The following is a 16,700-nucleotide window of genomic DNA, read 5'->3' on the forward strand; positions in this document are numbered from 1 at the left end:
CTCTCTCTCTCTCTCTCTCTCTCTCTCTCTCTCTCTCTCTCTCTCTCTCTCTCTCTCTCTCTTGTGACTCCATATTGCTTATCCCAGCCATAGCGCTTTTCTCTTGTTTTTCTCTTAACTCAATTTCCCTCCAGCTGCTCTCTGCTTCCCCATTTCTATATTTATTTAAATCACCGTTTCTCATACTCCTCAATGTTCACCTGTATTTGTGTATCTACGCTTTCCCCTTACTATTCATTTATTTTCCATTATAACTCTTTCCCGCCCTCAGACTACTTGAAGTTTAGCAGTGACTATAGCCATGCGGTGGTGGGCGGCACCAACAGTGCTCGGGGGATGCGATCGGCGTCTGAGCTCCGGGACTTGATGGACACCCTGCAGCGCAAGAAGATCGCCCTGGAGAACAGCCTGAGAGCCAACGGGAATGCGAACCCCTCCTACTTCAGCGTCACACAGGTCAGACATCATTTAGCTCCACTTCAGGATTTATCATTCCGCCATCTACGTCACACTCCAACTGGGCTTATAGAGTTTATATGGTTAGCTTGCATGTTTGTCTTGGGCTAAGAAGGGCTAACCGGTGTTTACTCATTATGTACAAGACCAAACATGGATAAGCAGGGCATACACATTATCCTGAGCTAAACTACAGAGATGTATTCATTCTGTCACAGCTTTAAGAAAAGTCTGTTTATATACTAAAGCCTCACCATTATCTTCTCATTATATGTATCTACAACTTATCATATTTTATGTGCATTTGATATTATGATGAAGTAGCATTTTTAAGTATTTTCAGTTATAATGTATATATTTTTCACATTCTATCTCTCAGTCTCCCCCCACCACACCTACCACGAGTCCTGCCACGTCCTCATCAGCCTATCAGGACCAGGCGAGGCGGTTCTACGGCTCGGATCGTGCACCAATGTCTTTGAAATCGGCTCCCTCTTTTTCTCCCGGGCGACGGTCCGACCCTTCTTCTTCTTCTTCTTCTCTGGCCTCCCGCACCTCGGGCAGTCGCCACCAGGACAACCTCGGCATAAGCGACGGCCGACGGCTGCACAACCCGGGCTCCTCTTCTTCTTTACTGTCCACATGGAACGGCGGAGGCTCCTCCACCTCTGTTGACGGTAGCAACAGCTTCCTCCTCTCTCTTCCGCCCCCCTCCTCCTCCTCATCCCGCGCTCCATCAACAGGAGGTGCAGCCAGCATGCCCTCGAGCCCCCGTCTTGGCCGCCGTAGCTACGGCAGCAAAGAGCCAGCGCCCAGCAGTAGAACCCGGAAATACTCGGCAGGCTCGCTGAATGGGATGATATTAGGAGACCACAGTCGCTCGCTGCCACGCCTCTGCCCCTCCCAATCTCCCCGTGACAACAACAACGGAGCCCCGACCTTGTCAACGCTGCCCCCGCGGCGATCCGATGTCGCCGGCGGTTACAAATTTAGCAAAGACCATTACAACAGCAGTCAGAATGCCAGCCCTGACATCAACCACAACTCCAGTAAATCAAGCCAGCTTTCCTCCAACAGGCATCACATTCAGAGCGCAAATCAGGGAGAAAGTGTAGTGTCTATCTCCCTCTCCTCCCCCAAGAACCTGCCCTCCACTACTGCCACCGTCTCTTCCATACCCACTCCCCCCGATGTGACCATCCCATCCAGGACAGGGGGCTCCTCTTCTCCTCGTGTGGCCAAAAAGCTCAGCCTGACTTCCACTAGCTCTGTGGGCTCCTTAGGCTCCACTAGTTCCAGCCCTCCAGAACTGGAACGGCTGACAAGCCGTGGATCATCCGCAGGAGTGGGCCTGTCTTTGGGGGAGAGGGAGAGGCGAGGGGTGGACCTAGACTTCACTGGTTCCCTGGGGTTCGGACTTGGAGAGAGGGGGTCTTCATTTGGGAAGGCAGGCCTGGAAGCTGGGATGGGGCTGGGGGAGAGGAGGCAGTCATTCGGAAAGGCAGGAGTGACCCCACCAGGGGGTTTCAGGGAAAGAAGGGGGAGCATCAGCTCACTGAGCGGGAAGGAGGAACTGACCGACTACCATCAGCACCAAAAAGACGAGAGACTCCGTGAGCAGGAGGTGGAAAGACTGGTGAGTTTGAGTGTGTTTGAACTGAGGACATCGACTGTTGCAGCATGTTGTCAGTCAGATCAGATGGCACTGTCTCGCTATGCAGCTATAACCTGTGATACAGACTGTATCTGGTGTAATGTGTAAATTAGCTTACAGACTTATAGACTTACAGACCTTTGACAGGTGAACAGCTTGTTGCCGTTGCGGACACTGAAAGAAGATTGGGGTATCGGGTTTAAATTAGCAGTGTAAGGTTTCTGTTGTTTTGCATACAACATGCAATCACACAAAGACACACAACAAGTGGAATGAGTTAAGGAAAATGCATCCCTTCACACCAAACTCCTCCTCGTGCCCTCAAACATACTCTCCCAGGGAGCTTAACACACACACACACACAGAGAGTGAGGTTCACCACTCCACAGATGCCTCTGGCAGTTAGCCCATACTAACAGGACTATTCTTAACCCCATGCTTATTCGTGTGTGTGTGTGTGAGTTTGTGTATGCGTGGTGCGTGTTTATGTCAGTCATCTGGAGGTGCACCCAGTGCGGTTCGGACCACTGAAGAGCCACAGAACACATCAGTCAGATGTTGGTTAGAGCAACCAGGAAGATTAGAGAGCAGAGTTGTAGTGTAGCAGGTGGATAAACACACAGATGCTCAACATATAATGACAGCTGGACTCATAATCCCATCGTTCCCTCTTTAAATGTCTTTCTCTTTCACGTAACCGGGTTAAGCTCAGTCATCGGGTGTCTCTTGAGCTGTGAGAAAGAGTTGTCTGGATGCCGTACAAACCAAAGTGTGTTTCACAAGCTTCTCAGTGGCTTTAACCTGCTCGACTAGCGAGATAGAACATGAAACCCAGCAACGCTTCATATGATTTGGTTTGATTTAAAAGCATTTGTTTTTAGTTTGTGCCCCAGTGTAATGGATAGCAGCCACCTGTTAGGCATGTTTAATGACGCATTCAAATAGTTTTAATCAAAGAGTGATATGACTTTCTATATTTAACTGTCAAAAGTATGGTTATTTTAAAGTAGTTTACTTATGGAGGTCATATGGGCAAGAGTAATAATTTCATAACCAGTTAAAAGTTCCTTGCAGTAACTTGAATACATTTTTTTGAATAATAGCTCTGAATATTTGATAATAAAACAATGAACTGCGTTTAACAGTTCTGATCAGATATGCTGCTGGACAGTGAAAGAAAGCCAATAGCAGCATCTGAGTTCAGGGCTGAGCTTAGGAAAGCTTTGTCTTTATCTTGTCTGCCCTCTAGTGGTAGAACAGGAAACCTGCGTTCATTCCATACTGAGACGTTATTAGGTTGTGTGCATAAATGGCTGTTTTGGGGTTTTGACAGCAACGAAAGGAAGAGAAACACAAGAACAATTGCTTAAAGCTAACACGATTGCCTATTGTGTCAGTTAGAATGCACAGTTTAGACGTTTAGATTATTATATTCCATCAGTCCGTATTAAAGCAAAGCGGCTTTGTCTCGTCAGTGTAAATAGTTTAGAATTGACAGAATTAAAAAGTGCAGAACTGTAATGGTTGCAACTAATAAGAGAGCACTGGAAGGTGGTCATGAGGAATAAATGACTGGAGAAGGAGAGATTAAGAGCTAGAGTGAGATAACTCTCTCTTTCCCTTTTGCCATAACTATTTCAAAATACTTTATTTCACCAGAAAAGCACCGCAAGTCAGAGAGGCCGACATACTTGAATTCCTCTTTTTGTCCACTATGTGTCAGGCCAAAGCACCAATTATCATTCCCCCACTTGTTTTCCTCTCTTTCTATTTCCTCACACTCCTGTCTGTGGTTTTCTCTCCATCTTTTTTGTATACATTTCTTTCAGTGTGTCCTAACTCTCCCTCTCCCTGTCTCTCTCTCTCTGTCTGTCTCTCTAGTTGAAAGCTGATTACTATAAAGGCTCCACAGAGGCTTGTGTCCATTAGAATAGAACATGTTGACAAACTGACATGGGCTTGTTTTGCCTCAGCTCCCGGCTCACATTACACACTATATGCACTCACACACACGCATGCATACAAAAGATTATTCCGCTGGTAAACACTTTGTACTGTGATCACTTATTCATATTATTCATATTTATATTGACTTTTTATATTTAATTTCTAACATATTGGGATAAATGAGCAATGTAATGTATGTGTAGCACTATATGTTTGTCCTAAATATGACGTCTCTCTTCTAATCAGACTGATAGTCCAAACTTCACCTGGTTCAGATTCCTTCCTAGAGCACATTTCCCTGGAAAGTGTCCCGTTTCCTCCACGGCCGTACACACACAAACACACACGCACACACACACATTCCTGTGTTTGGAGTCATGGCCTGTTCTCGTTCACACTTCCGATCATAGTTGACAGCTGTCCACCTTCTCATTAGCTTACTCTCACTCTATATCTCTCACTCACACACGCGCACACATTCACACACCTCTGTCTCACGTTGGTTTTTTTCTAACCTCCTTCTTTCCGCCTCTGATATTACTTACACGGGCTTGCTGTGTGGGTTTATATTTCTCCCTCCAGAGAAGCTACTGCTGAGCCTCTCAGGGTATACTTTGACTCTCTGTAGCTCCCCATATACAACTGTGTTCGGGCAGACAGCACTGTGGAAAAGGGAACTCTCGCTCCAGAGATTTCCCAACGAGAGGAAATGATCTTTCTAGACTGTACAATTTGACAGTGGAGGATGTAAATTACAAACAAAACAGGAGTGTATTTTCGACATAACAAGGACATTTTAACTGAAGCGATTCCCTTCTGCGATGCTTCCCCAGGTAACTTGGCGTTGGAAACTTGATTTCATGATGGAAAGAAGTAATACCAGCTGAGCTGTTGTGACTTCTCTCTAGTTTGGAACGTAACAGAACGTTCAATTTGTGCTTTTTCTTTTAACCAATTTCAAAAACGCACATGCATGTATATGAAGAGATAAAATGTCAGAATCAGTAGAACAAAATGTGTTGTTTACTGGTATTGAGTTAACATCTGACTAATGGAAATGTAACTTGAATTTAGGTGGGATCTGAAATAACATGTGCGCTGTTTGATATATCTCACCTCGTAATCCAGCACCACCATAGGGCTCTATATACAATGTGTTTTTGTAATAACATGGTTGTACTGTGTTTGTGTAGCACCCCAAAACTCTGTGTCTAAGATGCAGTAGATTAAAAAGTGGTGGGGACTTTTGGGTTTGTTACTCAAGGTAGCTACCATGAATTTTCAGCAAATACTGTAACTCATGCACTCGTGTGTGTGTGTGTGTGTGTGTGTGTGTGTGTGTGTGTGTGTGTGTGTGTGTGTGTGTGTGTGTGTGCGCGTGCGTGTGCGCGCGTGCTCATCTCAGGAGCGACAGCGGCTAGAGACCATCCTGTCTCTGTGTTCGGAGCTGGGCCGGTCTGCCAGAGATGGAGGAGGCGCCGCTACAAGTTCCACTTCAGCTGTGTCGGATCTCCAGAAGATCAACCAGGAGCTCGAGAAGCTTCAACTCGACGACGACGACGATGACGACGCACCATCGGTGTTTTCAGACTCTTCAGCCACTAACGGAACAACGAGGAACGGACACATGGCCTCCCTTGGATCAGAGAACGGTTACTATGATGATGACCTACAGGTACGACGGAGGCGCAGCAGCGGCCACCGAGACAACAGGGCAGAGTCCCCCGCCGTCAGCCTGCGAAGCTTCGCCCCTTCAGCTTCTCCACGTGCACAGAGGACCAATGAGGTACAAGGGATTCGTTTCTACACATTTATACGCACTCATACAATATCACATCAGTAGCTGCAAAAGCAAATGGCCCTATCTAGAGCCAATTTGGTTTGTCCCGCTCCACATGTACTAAGTTGATTATACACTAAAGAGAAAATACTTCTTAATATTATATTCCATTTCCGCCAATAGCTCCCCCTAAATGCTACACAGTGTAAATTATTTTTAAAAAAGCAAGACAGACGTGAGAGTGCACAAGTTGGTGAATAAGATTTCTATATAGTTATTCTGTGCCTTTGTGTAGTTAAGCAGCAGAGCATATGGATTTACAGTTGCAGTCTATCAACATACACATCCTTCATGTACACAGATGGCAGATATTTACAGACCATTTATTAGGTTCGAGCAGGCTAAGTGTTACAAATTCAGAATGGACAGCTGGTGTTTGTATGTGTGATTGTGTCTTCCCACATTTTTTTTTTGCTTCACAAGAACAGACATTTTCGGTGTCCAGAGGAAGCACTGCTTCACCACAAACCAGTGTTCAGAAAACATTGTTTAGCAATAATATAAGATATATATATATATATTATTTTGTTCTGCAGTTACAGATACTGTTGGTGCCCCTATTTCCACTTGATGTCACCTCATTATTTAAATGCTGGTGTCAGCGATCATTATTACACCCAATGACCATGAAACCCCAATATTGGCTCTAACCAAGTTTGAACTACATCTTAAAAATGGTTCAATCTGTTAATGACGGTGTTTTACCAGGCTCTAGATGTAGCCGCTCGTCGGCGCGGACAGGAAGTGAGGCCTTCAGAGGAGGAAGTGAGGCGCGTGGAAGAGGAGAGGATCCAGGTGCTGAACAACATGGAGGAGCTGGAGCAAAAGATCAAAGAGCTGGACAACCAAATGGATGAATCTGCCCAAGAGGTAAAGAGAAGACGGAGCGAAGGGCGATTTGGGGAGAAAAATGACCATCTTAACAAATCATGGTTTAATAATAAGTTTAGAAATCCTATTTCTAAAGAGAAATGAGGAACATATCAGTAACATGTTCACACATTATTAGGTCGTGTTACATACAGGTTTTAATAAAGGTAAGGATAAACCCAAAGTCACTACAAATGGCTTCCTTACTGGTGTGCATTTATCCAAGGTGGAGCTTGAGCGAGCGCTGGTGGAGGCTGAGCAGGAGTCGGAGGTCGCTGCTCTCCAGCAGGAGAAAGAGGCTCTGGAAGCACTTCACAACAAAATGGCTGACCTGGAGACCAAGTCCCAGCAGGAAAAAGATAAGGTATCTAACAGGCTGTGCTTCATTGTAAAACAATGAGAGACAAGACCAGAGTCACAGTGGCTGACACAGAGACCAAGAGCACAGAGCTTTCATCAACCGACTAGGCGTTTGATGATGCATCTTCTGCATGTTGTTTGTATTTCTTTACCGAAGGGCTGTAAAGTGATATTATTATTGTGCATCGGGGAGAAACACAAGTGTTGTACACCAAACGTGGCTTGTAACAAGCAACATTTCCCTTCCTATGATGTTTGGTTATGAAAATACACACACTGCTCTGAGACTCTCATACATTTAGGGGTCACGCGACTAACCGGTAGGCGTTAATCTCTCTCATGCTGTCTCCGGTCCAAATATATATCTGCTAATACTGCCCAGGGTATAGCGGTCACCAAGTGATCCTGTCTTACACACACTCCTGCGGAACGACCGTGTGTGTGTGTGTGTCTGTCTACCCTTTTACCAGTATATGGTAACATTGACAGGGTGAAGAGTGCATAAACAGATTGAATTTGTCGTCGGTATGTGGGCGTTTGCAAGTACATGCTTTGGTTTAGCATTTGGACGTTCCCCTCTGTCGGATTGGGTCCCACCCTGGTTGGCAAATTTCCTTGCACCGCACAGCTGGTAGATACTGTATATGATACAAATCCTCGTCGTGAGACAGAGGGAAGGAGAGGCGGAACGATCAGATAGCCGAGCGTGAAGTTGAGTGCTTGTACGGATTTTGGGCGCGTGTATATGTGGTGTTATTTATAGAGAGGACTGTCGATCTACTGAGCCATTCCTTCTCATCCATCCCATCAGTCCTTTCCATTCAAACAAACAGAGGATAAAAAGAAAGAGCTCATGACACTATTCATCATACTACCTCCATTTCTACTCGATACCTCCCCAGTCCTCCATCTCTTTGGGAGATGTTTTTTCTCCGGCTTGCCCTCCCCTCCCTCCCCTCTAGGCTAATCTCGCTGACCTGGTCGCCGTAGTGACTAACTGTGGCTCCCCAGTCCCACTAACGCTGCCATCCTCTCTCTGTCCCGTGTGGATGTGTGTCTCTGTTTCTTTTGTTTGTCGTGCACATCAACAAACGTGCACATGTATGTGCGTGCGGGCGTGTCTGTGCGTCTCTGTGTCGTGTACATGTGTGTATGCCAGGCGTGCGAGTTGCTACAGGCAGAGAGGGGCAGAGTAGAGAGGTTGGCTCAGATTGTTTGTGAGCAGCGCTCCCAGCTGGACAGCTGCCCTGAGGCCACCAAGGAGCCCCTGCAGGAGCAGCTGGCCAGGGTCAGTACGAACACACACACACACATCAAACACATGCACAGGAAGATATGTACTTAAGTGTGTAAACCAATGGATCCACGCAGAGACATCATACCGGACAAGCATAGAACTCAACATCAGTGGGAAACACAACAGCTGTGCATGCGTACACCGCATATTGACACTCAAAACATGCAGCATATGCAGACCATATTCTGGAAAGAGACACGTGATGCTCGCGTACTTGAACTTGCATGTGAATATGCACACAATTTCTTTCCTGACCCAACTTGCTCTCCAACCCTCGGCCACCTTTGATCTTTACCTGGTTCTTGTTCTCTTCTCACTGTCTCACTCTTTAGGTTTCTATGTCTCCTTATTCCACCAGAAGGGTTGCGTCCTGTTGGTGTATATAGTATCTCAAGAGCTTTAAGTCCTGTTTGGCTATTATAGAAATACGCTGACGTTTGGGCATGCGATCTAAGGCTACACCTTAAACTATTTTAATTATCATTTTTGGCCATAATCGTGCAGCCCTACATCCATCTATCCATCCATCCATTATTTATCCAACCCAGCTTGGGTGAGAGAGGCAGAGGTTCACCCTTCACAGGCTTCCTGTCAATCACAGGACTGACACGTGGAGACGGACAAGCATTCACGCTCACATTCACACCGACGGCCAGTTTAGAGTCACCACTCGAGTGCGTGCGTGCGTGCGAGTACAAGTCATTTGCTCTTGTATACTGGCTTCTTTTTTTTTTTGTTAACCTGCATCTTGCATGTTTTATCAAGTGTGTGTGCTATAACGGTATGTCTAGTTAAGGCTGTCCTGTACACATGTTTTCACTTGGCTTGCCTGTTTACGTGTGTGTGTGTGTGTGTGTGTGTGTGTGTGTGTGTGTGTGTGTGTGTCAGGACTGTGAGGTGCTCGATGCAGAGTCGAAGCGTTTTGAGGACCTGGAGTTTCAGCAACTGGAGAGAGAGAGCAGGCAGGACGAGGAGAAGGAGACCCATACGCAACAGCTTCTCCGGGACATCGCAGACTACCAGCGGAGCACTGTCACTCGCAAGGTAACAAGCTGAATCTCTGTTTAAGACGGTTTGAAAAGCATGCCAACTTATGTATTTTTCGTAGTTTTGGCAAAAAACACGTAACAAGCTGGTTTTGTTTTTCTTTCAGGAACGACTGTTAACTCTGAAGAAGCAGGCAACACAGATTACCCAGCAGGCTCAGCGAGAGAAGGAGAGCTTCTTGAAGGAGAGGAGCACACTCGAAGCAATGCTGCAAAGGGTACGAAGATATCCATGTTTGCATGTGTATGCATGTGGCCATCCGGGCCTCTGTGTGTGTGAATGAAAAGCAAAAGCAAGCAAGAAGCGGTCAATTTTGTTTTCAGCATTGTTTTTGTTTCCTTGTTTTGTCTTTTAGGAGAAAGAAAACCTCATCATGCTGGAAAGAAAATACGCTGACCTCACTGGTGGCCGAGGTTTCACTCTCAGGGAGGTAGGTTTGATCGACAGTCCTCCTCTTTGAACTCCTTAAGGCTCTTCAAGTGAGCAGGACTTCCATCATTTATAATCGTGGGGTTTCCTTCTCTGCTAGGAAACAGCCTCTCTGGCTGATGTGTGTCAGTCTTTTAGTGATCGCTGCCGTGACACCACCTCTGCCGCAATTTCTCCTCCTCCAGTCAACTTGTGCGCCCTCGCATCCCTCCTCTCCTCTATTTCTCTCAAGAATGCAGAGGTACTTTTGGCTTATTTCACTAATATTACCCTTTCTCTTTTTTAATCCATCTCGTCCTTCCTTCCTGTTCCTTTATTCTGTTATTCTCCTTGAGGTATATCGTTGAAACGGCAAGACCCTGCAATGTAGGTTACAGGAAATTGAGACTTCTTTCATTAATTCTATGCACAACTTATACTCACTTATGTATTAATACCGAGGTAACCTTGTTATAATGCCTATTGCCATATGTACACCACTGAATGAATGTTACCCGTACTGTGTCTAAGTAACTTACTTCCCAGTCACAAGACTTGTTGTTCCATTTTTGCTTTGAAATTGCTAAAATTGCAACCAAATTCTGCATCATTCTAACAACTACTAAACTCCTAAAACGTATGTCATTAATATGGCTGACTCACGTCATGCTATGCCTCACCCTTTCTTTCCCTCCCCCCCTTTCTCTACATGACACTTTCCAGGGCTATGTCACAGTCAGTGAAATCAATAAGCTTTACTCACAGCTTGGGGCGGACCCTAAACCCGCCCTTGCCCCCACTCTGGCCAATGCCTTTCCTGAGTCCGAGGCAAACTCCTCCCCTGACGACGACACCCCCAAACCACCGGAGGATGAGGTGTGTGTAGTGGTGTTAAGGGCTCGAGTAGACGTAGATTATGCAAAGTGTGTGTGAGTGTGTGAAAGTTTTTTCCCCCGATTTCCCTTCCTTCTTTTGCACCCTTTCAGTTTTTCTGACAATAATCCTTTCTTCTTTTCAAAGCTCTGCCATTCATCCTCACCTGCCGACTGTCTCTCTTCTTCCTCCTCTTCTTCCTCTTCCCACTTCTATCCCCGTCTCCTCCCCAAAACATACTCTGTGCATTGGCCAGAGAACATGGTGTCATACAGAGACCCCTCTCCCCTCCCTGACTCTCCCCCACCTCCCCTACCTGTCAAAAAACACCACCACCGACACAGGCAGGTAATGCGAGTGTGTCCTTCTGTCTGTGTGTGTGTGTGTGTGTGTGTATCAGCAACTTTGTTTGTCTGTTTTTACGTGACAAACACAAAACCAGACGCACAGTTTACACAGTTGCTTTGATTGATTGCTGCTGATTATAGTAAATCATTGACAATTGTTCAGGTAAATTTGGTTTTAGTGTGCAATTAAGGAAGTTGATCCTCCCTCTAATCCCATCTCATACTCGTATGGAATAATTAGAATTTATTTATATGGCTGAAATGAATAAATATGGATTAAAGAATTGGAGTATGCATTGTTGTTTGCTACATTGTCTTTTTGTTGATATTCTTAATAAAACAAAAAAAGTGTAAGTACAACATTTAACAATATATCCCACACACAGCGACTTACTTTTCATTGAAGCAGTGGGACCGTGTTATTTGACCTAAAATGAAATGGGATCATTTTGCTCATTCATATCGTTGGGTTGAATGAATATGACGCATAATCAATAGTGAATTAACTGTGTACATCCCTTCCCCTCTGTGCGTGTGTGTGTGTGTGCGTGTGTGTGTGTGTGCGTGTGTGTGTGTGTGTGTGTGTGTGTGTGTGTGTGTGTGTGTGCGCGCGCGCGCGCGTGTGTGGGTGTGTTTTATCAGCATTTCCGTTTGCTGGAAGAGAGGAAGAGGTCTGACAGAGAAGGCGGTTCCCATCTAAGTGACACATTACCCAGGAAGAAAACCGCCCCCACCATGACCCCCCAGTATATGTGTGCAACACTGGGACGCAGCTTCCCAACCAAGGTACACATGAATATAGATGCACATGTACGCATAAATGACATCAATTAATACAAAAAATTTTTAAATGACTAAAACATTAAAGGTTTGATCTCTTCTTGCTCTTTGTCTTTCTTTTAGGCCCATCATCCCCTGGTACAGAGCACAAGTTGTGGCAGCATTCTCCCAAGTATTTTCTCTATATCCAACAAGGACACTGAATCTCTCCGTCTGCATAAAGGTATACAAACGTATGCTGTCACACTTACTTAGAAACCATATGTACGGAAAAAGAGAGTACTTGTTGGTGCACGGATACATGGGAGTACATGTAACTTCACTTACAAAGACTATCTACCCTTTTTGTTTGTGCGCGTGCACGTCGTTGTGTTTAGTTGGACCACAAAGTTTCTCATTTGTTTACGTGTCAGTGGAGATAGTGCAGGAATGTAAGTGGAGGAGGGCTGCTCCATGAAGTGGTGTAGAGTATTGTGTGTGTGTGTGTGTGTGTGTGTGTGAGGGAGTAAAACAGAGGTACCGGTTTGAGTAAAACACTTTGATATTATTCTGTTAGTTAGTAAAAGGGTTGTGACAAAACAAGCTGCTTAGAAGTAGATTTCTTCTGTTGTTTTTCCCGGACACTGCTACGCGGGTATCTGGCCCCTCGGTCCCTTGATCTGGCTCATCAGATGGGTGGGTCTGCTGCATGGGGCAGATGGTATCAGGGTTTTTTTTGTGTGTTTCTTCCTGTACCCAGAGGCTGAGTTAGTCTATCTTTAAAGTATCTGCACCATCATTATTGTCGCCATTCCTCCTTCTACTTCTGAGGACATCTCATTCCTTTCCAGACATCTTTGGATGGCCTAAACTACTTTTAGGACTCTGCTGTGCTGCACTCATTTTGCAGACCGTTTGTTTGTTTGAGAGTCTTACTTTTTTGGACACGTTTTTATTCACTGGACTTTTATTAGTTACACCAATAAGGTGTGAATTTATTTTTCTCCTGAACGCATAAGAGCGTTTCACAGTGGAGGGGCATTGTGAACCAAAATTGAAGCCATCTAGGCAAACGGTGGTGCCAGATGAAGTGACCGAGACAGGTACAACACAAGAATGCACACGTGCATAAGGAGAATAAATAACGTTAGTCAATGCTAATGCTGTTTTTGTTATTTCTCTTTCTGTGTGTGTTGTGTGTGTGTGTGTGTGTGTGTCTCCAGGTCAGCCCGGCTCACGAGCAGCATCCCAGAACAACGTCTACCTCGATGCCTTTGGGTACCGCAACAACCAGGCCTTTGACACAATGAGCGTGGATAGCACGGACTCCATTGAAACCAGCATCTCTGCTTGTTCACCTGATAATGTCTCCAGGTAGGTGTCTCCAGATGGTGTGCATGTACACACACGTGTATGTACAGTGTGTCTGTGGCCATTAATAGAAGGAGCAGAAACAAAACAATGAAGCCTGTCGGGGTTGAGTGTTTCTGACTTTAGTGTTTTTCTTGAATATTTCTTTGTGAAGTATGAACATTACTCACTGCTACTTTCTTCACTTTCTCAGAATGATTTGAGAAATCTGACGGATGAAGACAGAAGTGAATAGTTTAAAAGTTCAAATATGACAATGCGACACCACAATAATGTGTTCATAATATGGAACGTTGACTGTAGAAATGGGGGGGGGGGGCAACAAAGAGAGCAGAAAGTGAGTTAATTTAAAAAGTATGTGGAGCTGCGGTGCAAAGGTTTCCCGCCTTTCATGGTCCCTCCTTGGAGAATCAGATGTGTAGAACTGAGTGAGTTAAGGGGGACTCTTGATTAGTGTTCTGTGGGTCAGGTTACGGAAGAATGAAAACATGAAGGTGTGTGTGTGTGTGTGTGCGTGTGTGTGTTCACAGTCAACCCCCTTAGGTTCAGATGAACTGAGCAAACCAGTATGAGTGTGATTTTAGGGGTCCGCCCCCCCATCCGGACTAAACCCATGTGTGCTTGCGTTCCTTCTTGCCGTTTTACAGCGGTCGCATCTGTCTTTTGTCTCCCCTCCTCTTGTTCCTCTGAATGGTATGGTCTTGTTTCTGAAGACACAATTTGCACAGCCCCAAACCATTTGCAGATTGACCTCTCTACAAGTTTTCCTGGGACAGGCTGCCTCTGTGATCCTCAGTATGGTTCCAGTTGGATTGGAAGACGCGTGTTGAAACCTGGATCAGTGTTGGACAAAAAAATAGTTTTATGAGAGAACGTTCTGTCAGTGATGTGTTCCGTTTTCTGGAGATACAACTGTCGGAGCAAGAGAAATAAAGTTCTTCTCAAGTAATCCAAATACTTGAATAGATAGAACTGGGCTGGTGTATGATGACTATGAGTGTGATTAGCTCTCATCGATTGAGGTAAGAAAATGGCATGGGATGGGAGGAAGAGAGGAAAGGATGGATGTTACAGTGAGGTCGGATTAATGTTTATGTGAGTACAGGGAAACGGGATAAACACTGGAAGATTAGTTTGAGTCTTGTATGTTTGTATGTTGGATGGCATTTCAATGTTCATCTGTACCTAAATGTTTTTTGTATTCACATCCAAAATTAAAATGATGGCAAAATATTATATTTTATACAAAACTGGCAGCCGATTATGAAAAAAAAGTACATGCGAGCGGGAAAGCATTTTCTTTTTCCCCGCTTTCTCTTATTTTTTCTTAATTTTTTCATACCCTCCCTCCAAATCATTTTTTTTTCTCTCTTTTGGGTTACTTGGGGTACCCTACCTCTCTCTCTCTCTCTCTCTCTCTCTCTCTCTCGCTCTCGCTCTCTCTCTAACCCACCATTCCTTCCTGATTTGTTTGGACTGAGTCTAATGTGTACCATTCATCTTAACAATGTTGTGACATCATCACAGATCAACACTGGGTATCCATTTTCATTCTGGCCCCGGATAATAGAGAAAGTGTGTGTGTGTGTGTGTTTGCATCAAGGTAGAGAAAGAGGGGAAAATACAGTTTAACATGCTCTAAACTGAAGACAGTGACACAGCAGAGAGTCAGAACGTCTTCTAGAGACACTGAGAGGGGGAAAAGAGATGGTCTGATCCTTAGATTGCTTTCACATCCAGGCTTCCTTTCTTAATGGATTTCCACTTTGATTCAGTAAATAATCAGGAGTATTCTCAGAAGAGTTGAGCCTCATTTTCAGAAAAAATCTCAGTAAATGTAACCCCTGAAACAACACATGGAAAAGTCTGAATGGAGTCAGAATAGAAAAGAAAATATGTGAAGAAAATACAGTAGAAATTGCTGCCGGGTCTTTGGGGTAATCACATACAGGTGCTCTTTGGATCCTTCAGTTGTACTGTGCTTAATTCATCTTGTGAATATAAAATCCAAGTCTCTTTAAAAAAAAAAAAAAAAAAGTATTTCAAATGAGCAACACGTTGCTACCGACACAGGTCTTCATCAGGCATTTTATTTGCACAAACCCTACACTGTGCCTTGGATTATTTTTGCATTTTATACTTTAAAGATTGACACCTTTTTGTAACTTAGGGCAGACTTCTGATTGTTAAAAAAGTACTGAGGACCACCTTCCCAAATAAACGAGAGTAAACACACAACATGACAAAAAAGGTGAAACCAATAAACTGAGCTGTAAATGTGTGTTATGCCACTTTCATCACTGCCTGTCATCATGAATGATAATGTAATGTATGCACATGTCTTATTTCCTCAACATTATTATTATTTACTGACGCAGGATTGTCTCCCACATCGCTTTTTCGTTTCAAATTTAATTCAATCTAACCATATTGCAGTTCCTCTGCAGCCCACTAGATGGAGCTCTGAGGCCCACCATTGGGCCCCGGCCCAGTGATTGAGTACAGCCGCTCTATAGTGCTTTCCAGAGCTCAAACTGGCTGTAGAGAGGGTGGACTCTGCCAGGAGATTCTTCCTCATCCTTCGTCATCCCCCTTTTGGGGTTTCCCAACTATTTTGCATGCCACTGACACACTCCTAGGGAGTTTATTCTTAGATCTACAGTTTAGGTGTCCTTACCAAGCAGGACGGTGAAAAGTTAAAAGACGCAACAATAGTTTTGTACACTAGTTGGCCACGTTGATTTCTAGCTGGCTCATGCGACAACATGTTTGAAGGGCCAGATAGGAAGCTGGCCCCAATTCTAATTCTGTTTATCAGCATGCATAACAAATCTAGAAATGTTTCTCATTGATCATAACTTTGTTGGTAAAGGGTGAGGATGGCACAGCAGGGGAAAGAACACGGCCTTTTGAGCAGCCTGTGCTCACAGTTCTCCTTGACTGTTTGTGATGAAAACAAGTATTTCTGATGTTTGCTGTATGTGCTTGTTTGCTGCAGTGCCAGTACTTCAAATATGGCTAAGCTAGAGGAGATGGAGCGTCTGCTGAGAGAAGCCCAGGCAGAGAAGAGCCGCCTAATAGAATACAAGGTCACTATGAGACAAAACCATCCTTTGTTTTTCTGTTTTCTTATTGGTAGAGACAGGCCATGTGTATATAAGCACAGATGTTGTCCCTTTATTTGGCTTTGTGATAAATCCCCAAACATAAAGACACAGTGGCAGTACGTTCACTTGACAATTCTTCAGAAATGACATCATTTGACATTTATTCTGTGAACAATTTCCATTGTTCCTCAGGAGCAAGAGATGGAAGTGCGAAAGCAGGCGCTGGATGAGGAGAGGAAAAGACGGGAGGACCTGGAGAAACGACTACAGGAGGAGACCAGCAGACGCCAGAAACTCATCGACCGGGAGGTGAAACTGAGAGAAAAACAGAGGGCACAGGTACGGAAGAGAAACGAAACCGCTG

The 16,700-nt window shown here is 44.7% G+C and overlaps 1 protein-coding gene across 6 annotated transcripts in view; it reads left to right on the forward strand.

The window, feature by feature from the left end:
- phldb2b (pleckstrin homology-like domain, family B, member 2b) overlaps positions 1 to 16,700 on the forward strand; it is a 38,970-nt gene that overhangs the window by 18,286 nt on the left and 3,984 nt on the right. For 3 of the 6 annotated variants that reach the window (XM_031849898.1, XM_031849899.1, XM_031849906.1), the window contains 15 exons: positions 272 to 456; positions 836 to 2,092; positions 5,463 to 5,843; positions 6,606 to 6,767; positions 6,994 to 7,131; positions 9,313 to 9,468; positions 9,578 to 9,688; positions 9,827 to 9,901; positions 10,001 to 10,141; positions 10,603 to 10,755; positions 11,742 to 11,885; positions 12,003 to 12,102; positions 13,082 to 13,232; positions 16,228 to 16,318; positions 16,529 to 16,675. In XM_031849898.1, coding sequence (XP_031705758.1) covers positions 272 to 456; positions 836 to 2,092; positions 5,463 to 5,843; positions 6,606 to 6,767; positions 6,994 to 7,131; positions 9,313 to 9,468; positions 9,578 to 9,688; positions 9,827 to 9,901; positions 10,001 to 10,141; positions 10,603 to 10,755; positions 11,742 to 11,885; positions 12,003 to 12,102; positions 13,082 to 13,232; positions 16,228 to 16,318; positions 16,529 to 16,675 — 3,392 coding nt within the window. The remainder of the gene's footprint in view (positions 1 to 271; positions 457 to 835; positions 2,093 to 5,462; positions 5,844 to 6,605; positions 6,768 to 6,993; positions 7,132 to 9,312; positions 9,469 to 9,577; positions 9,689 to 9,826; positions 9,902 to 10,000; positions 10,142 to 10,602; positions 10,756 to 11,741; positions 11,886 to 12,002; positions 12,103 to 13,081; positions 13,233 to 16,227; positions 16,319 to 16,528; positions 16,676 to 16,700) is intronic. The other 3 variants (XM_031849901.1, XM_031849900.1, XM_031849905.1) reach the window with 3 other exon arrangements.

Source organism: Anarrhichthys ocellatus, unplaced genomic scaffold (assembly GCF_004355925.1).
Source record: "Anarrhichthys ocellatus isolate YVR2014 unplaced genomic scaffold, GSC_Weel_1.0 scaffold10, whole genome shotgun sequence".
In the NCBI taxonomy this organism is placed as follows: Eukaryota; Metazoa; Chordata; class Actinopteri; order Perciformes; family Anarhichadidae; genus Anarrhichthys; species Anarrhichthys ocellatus.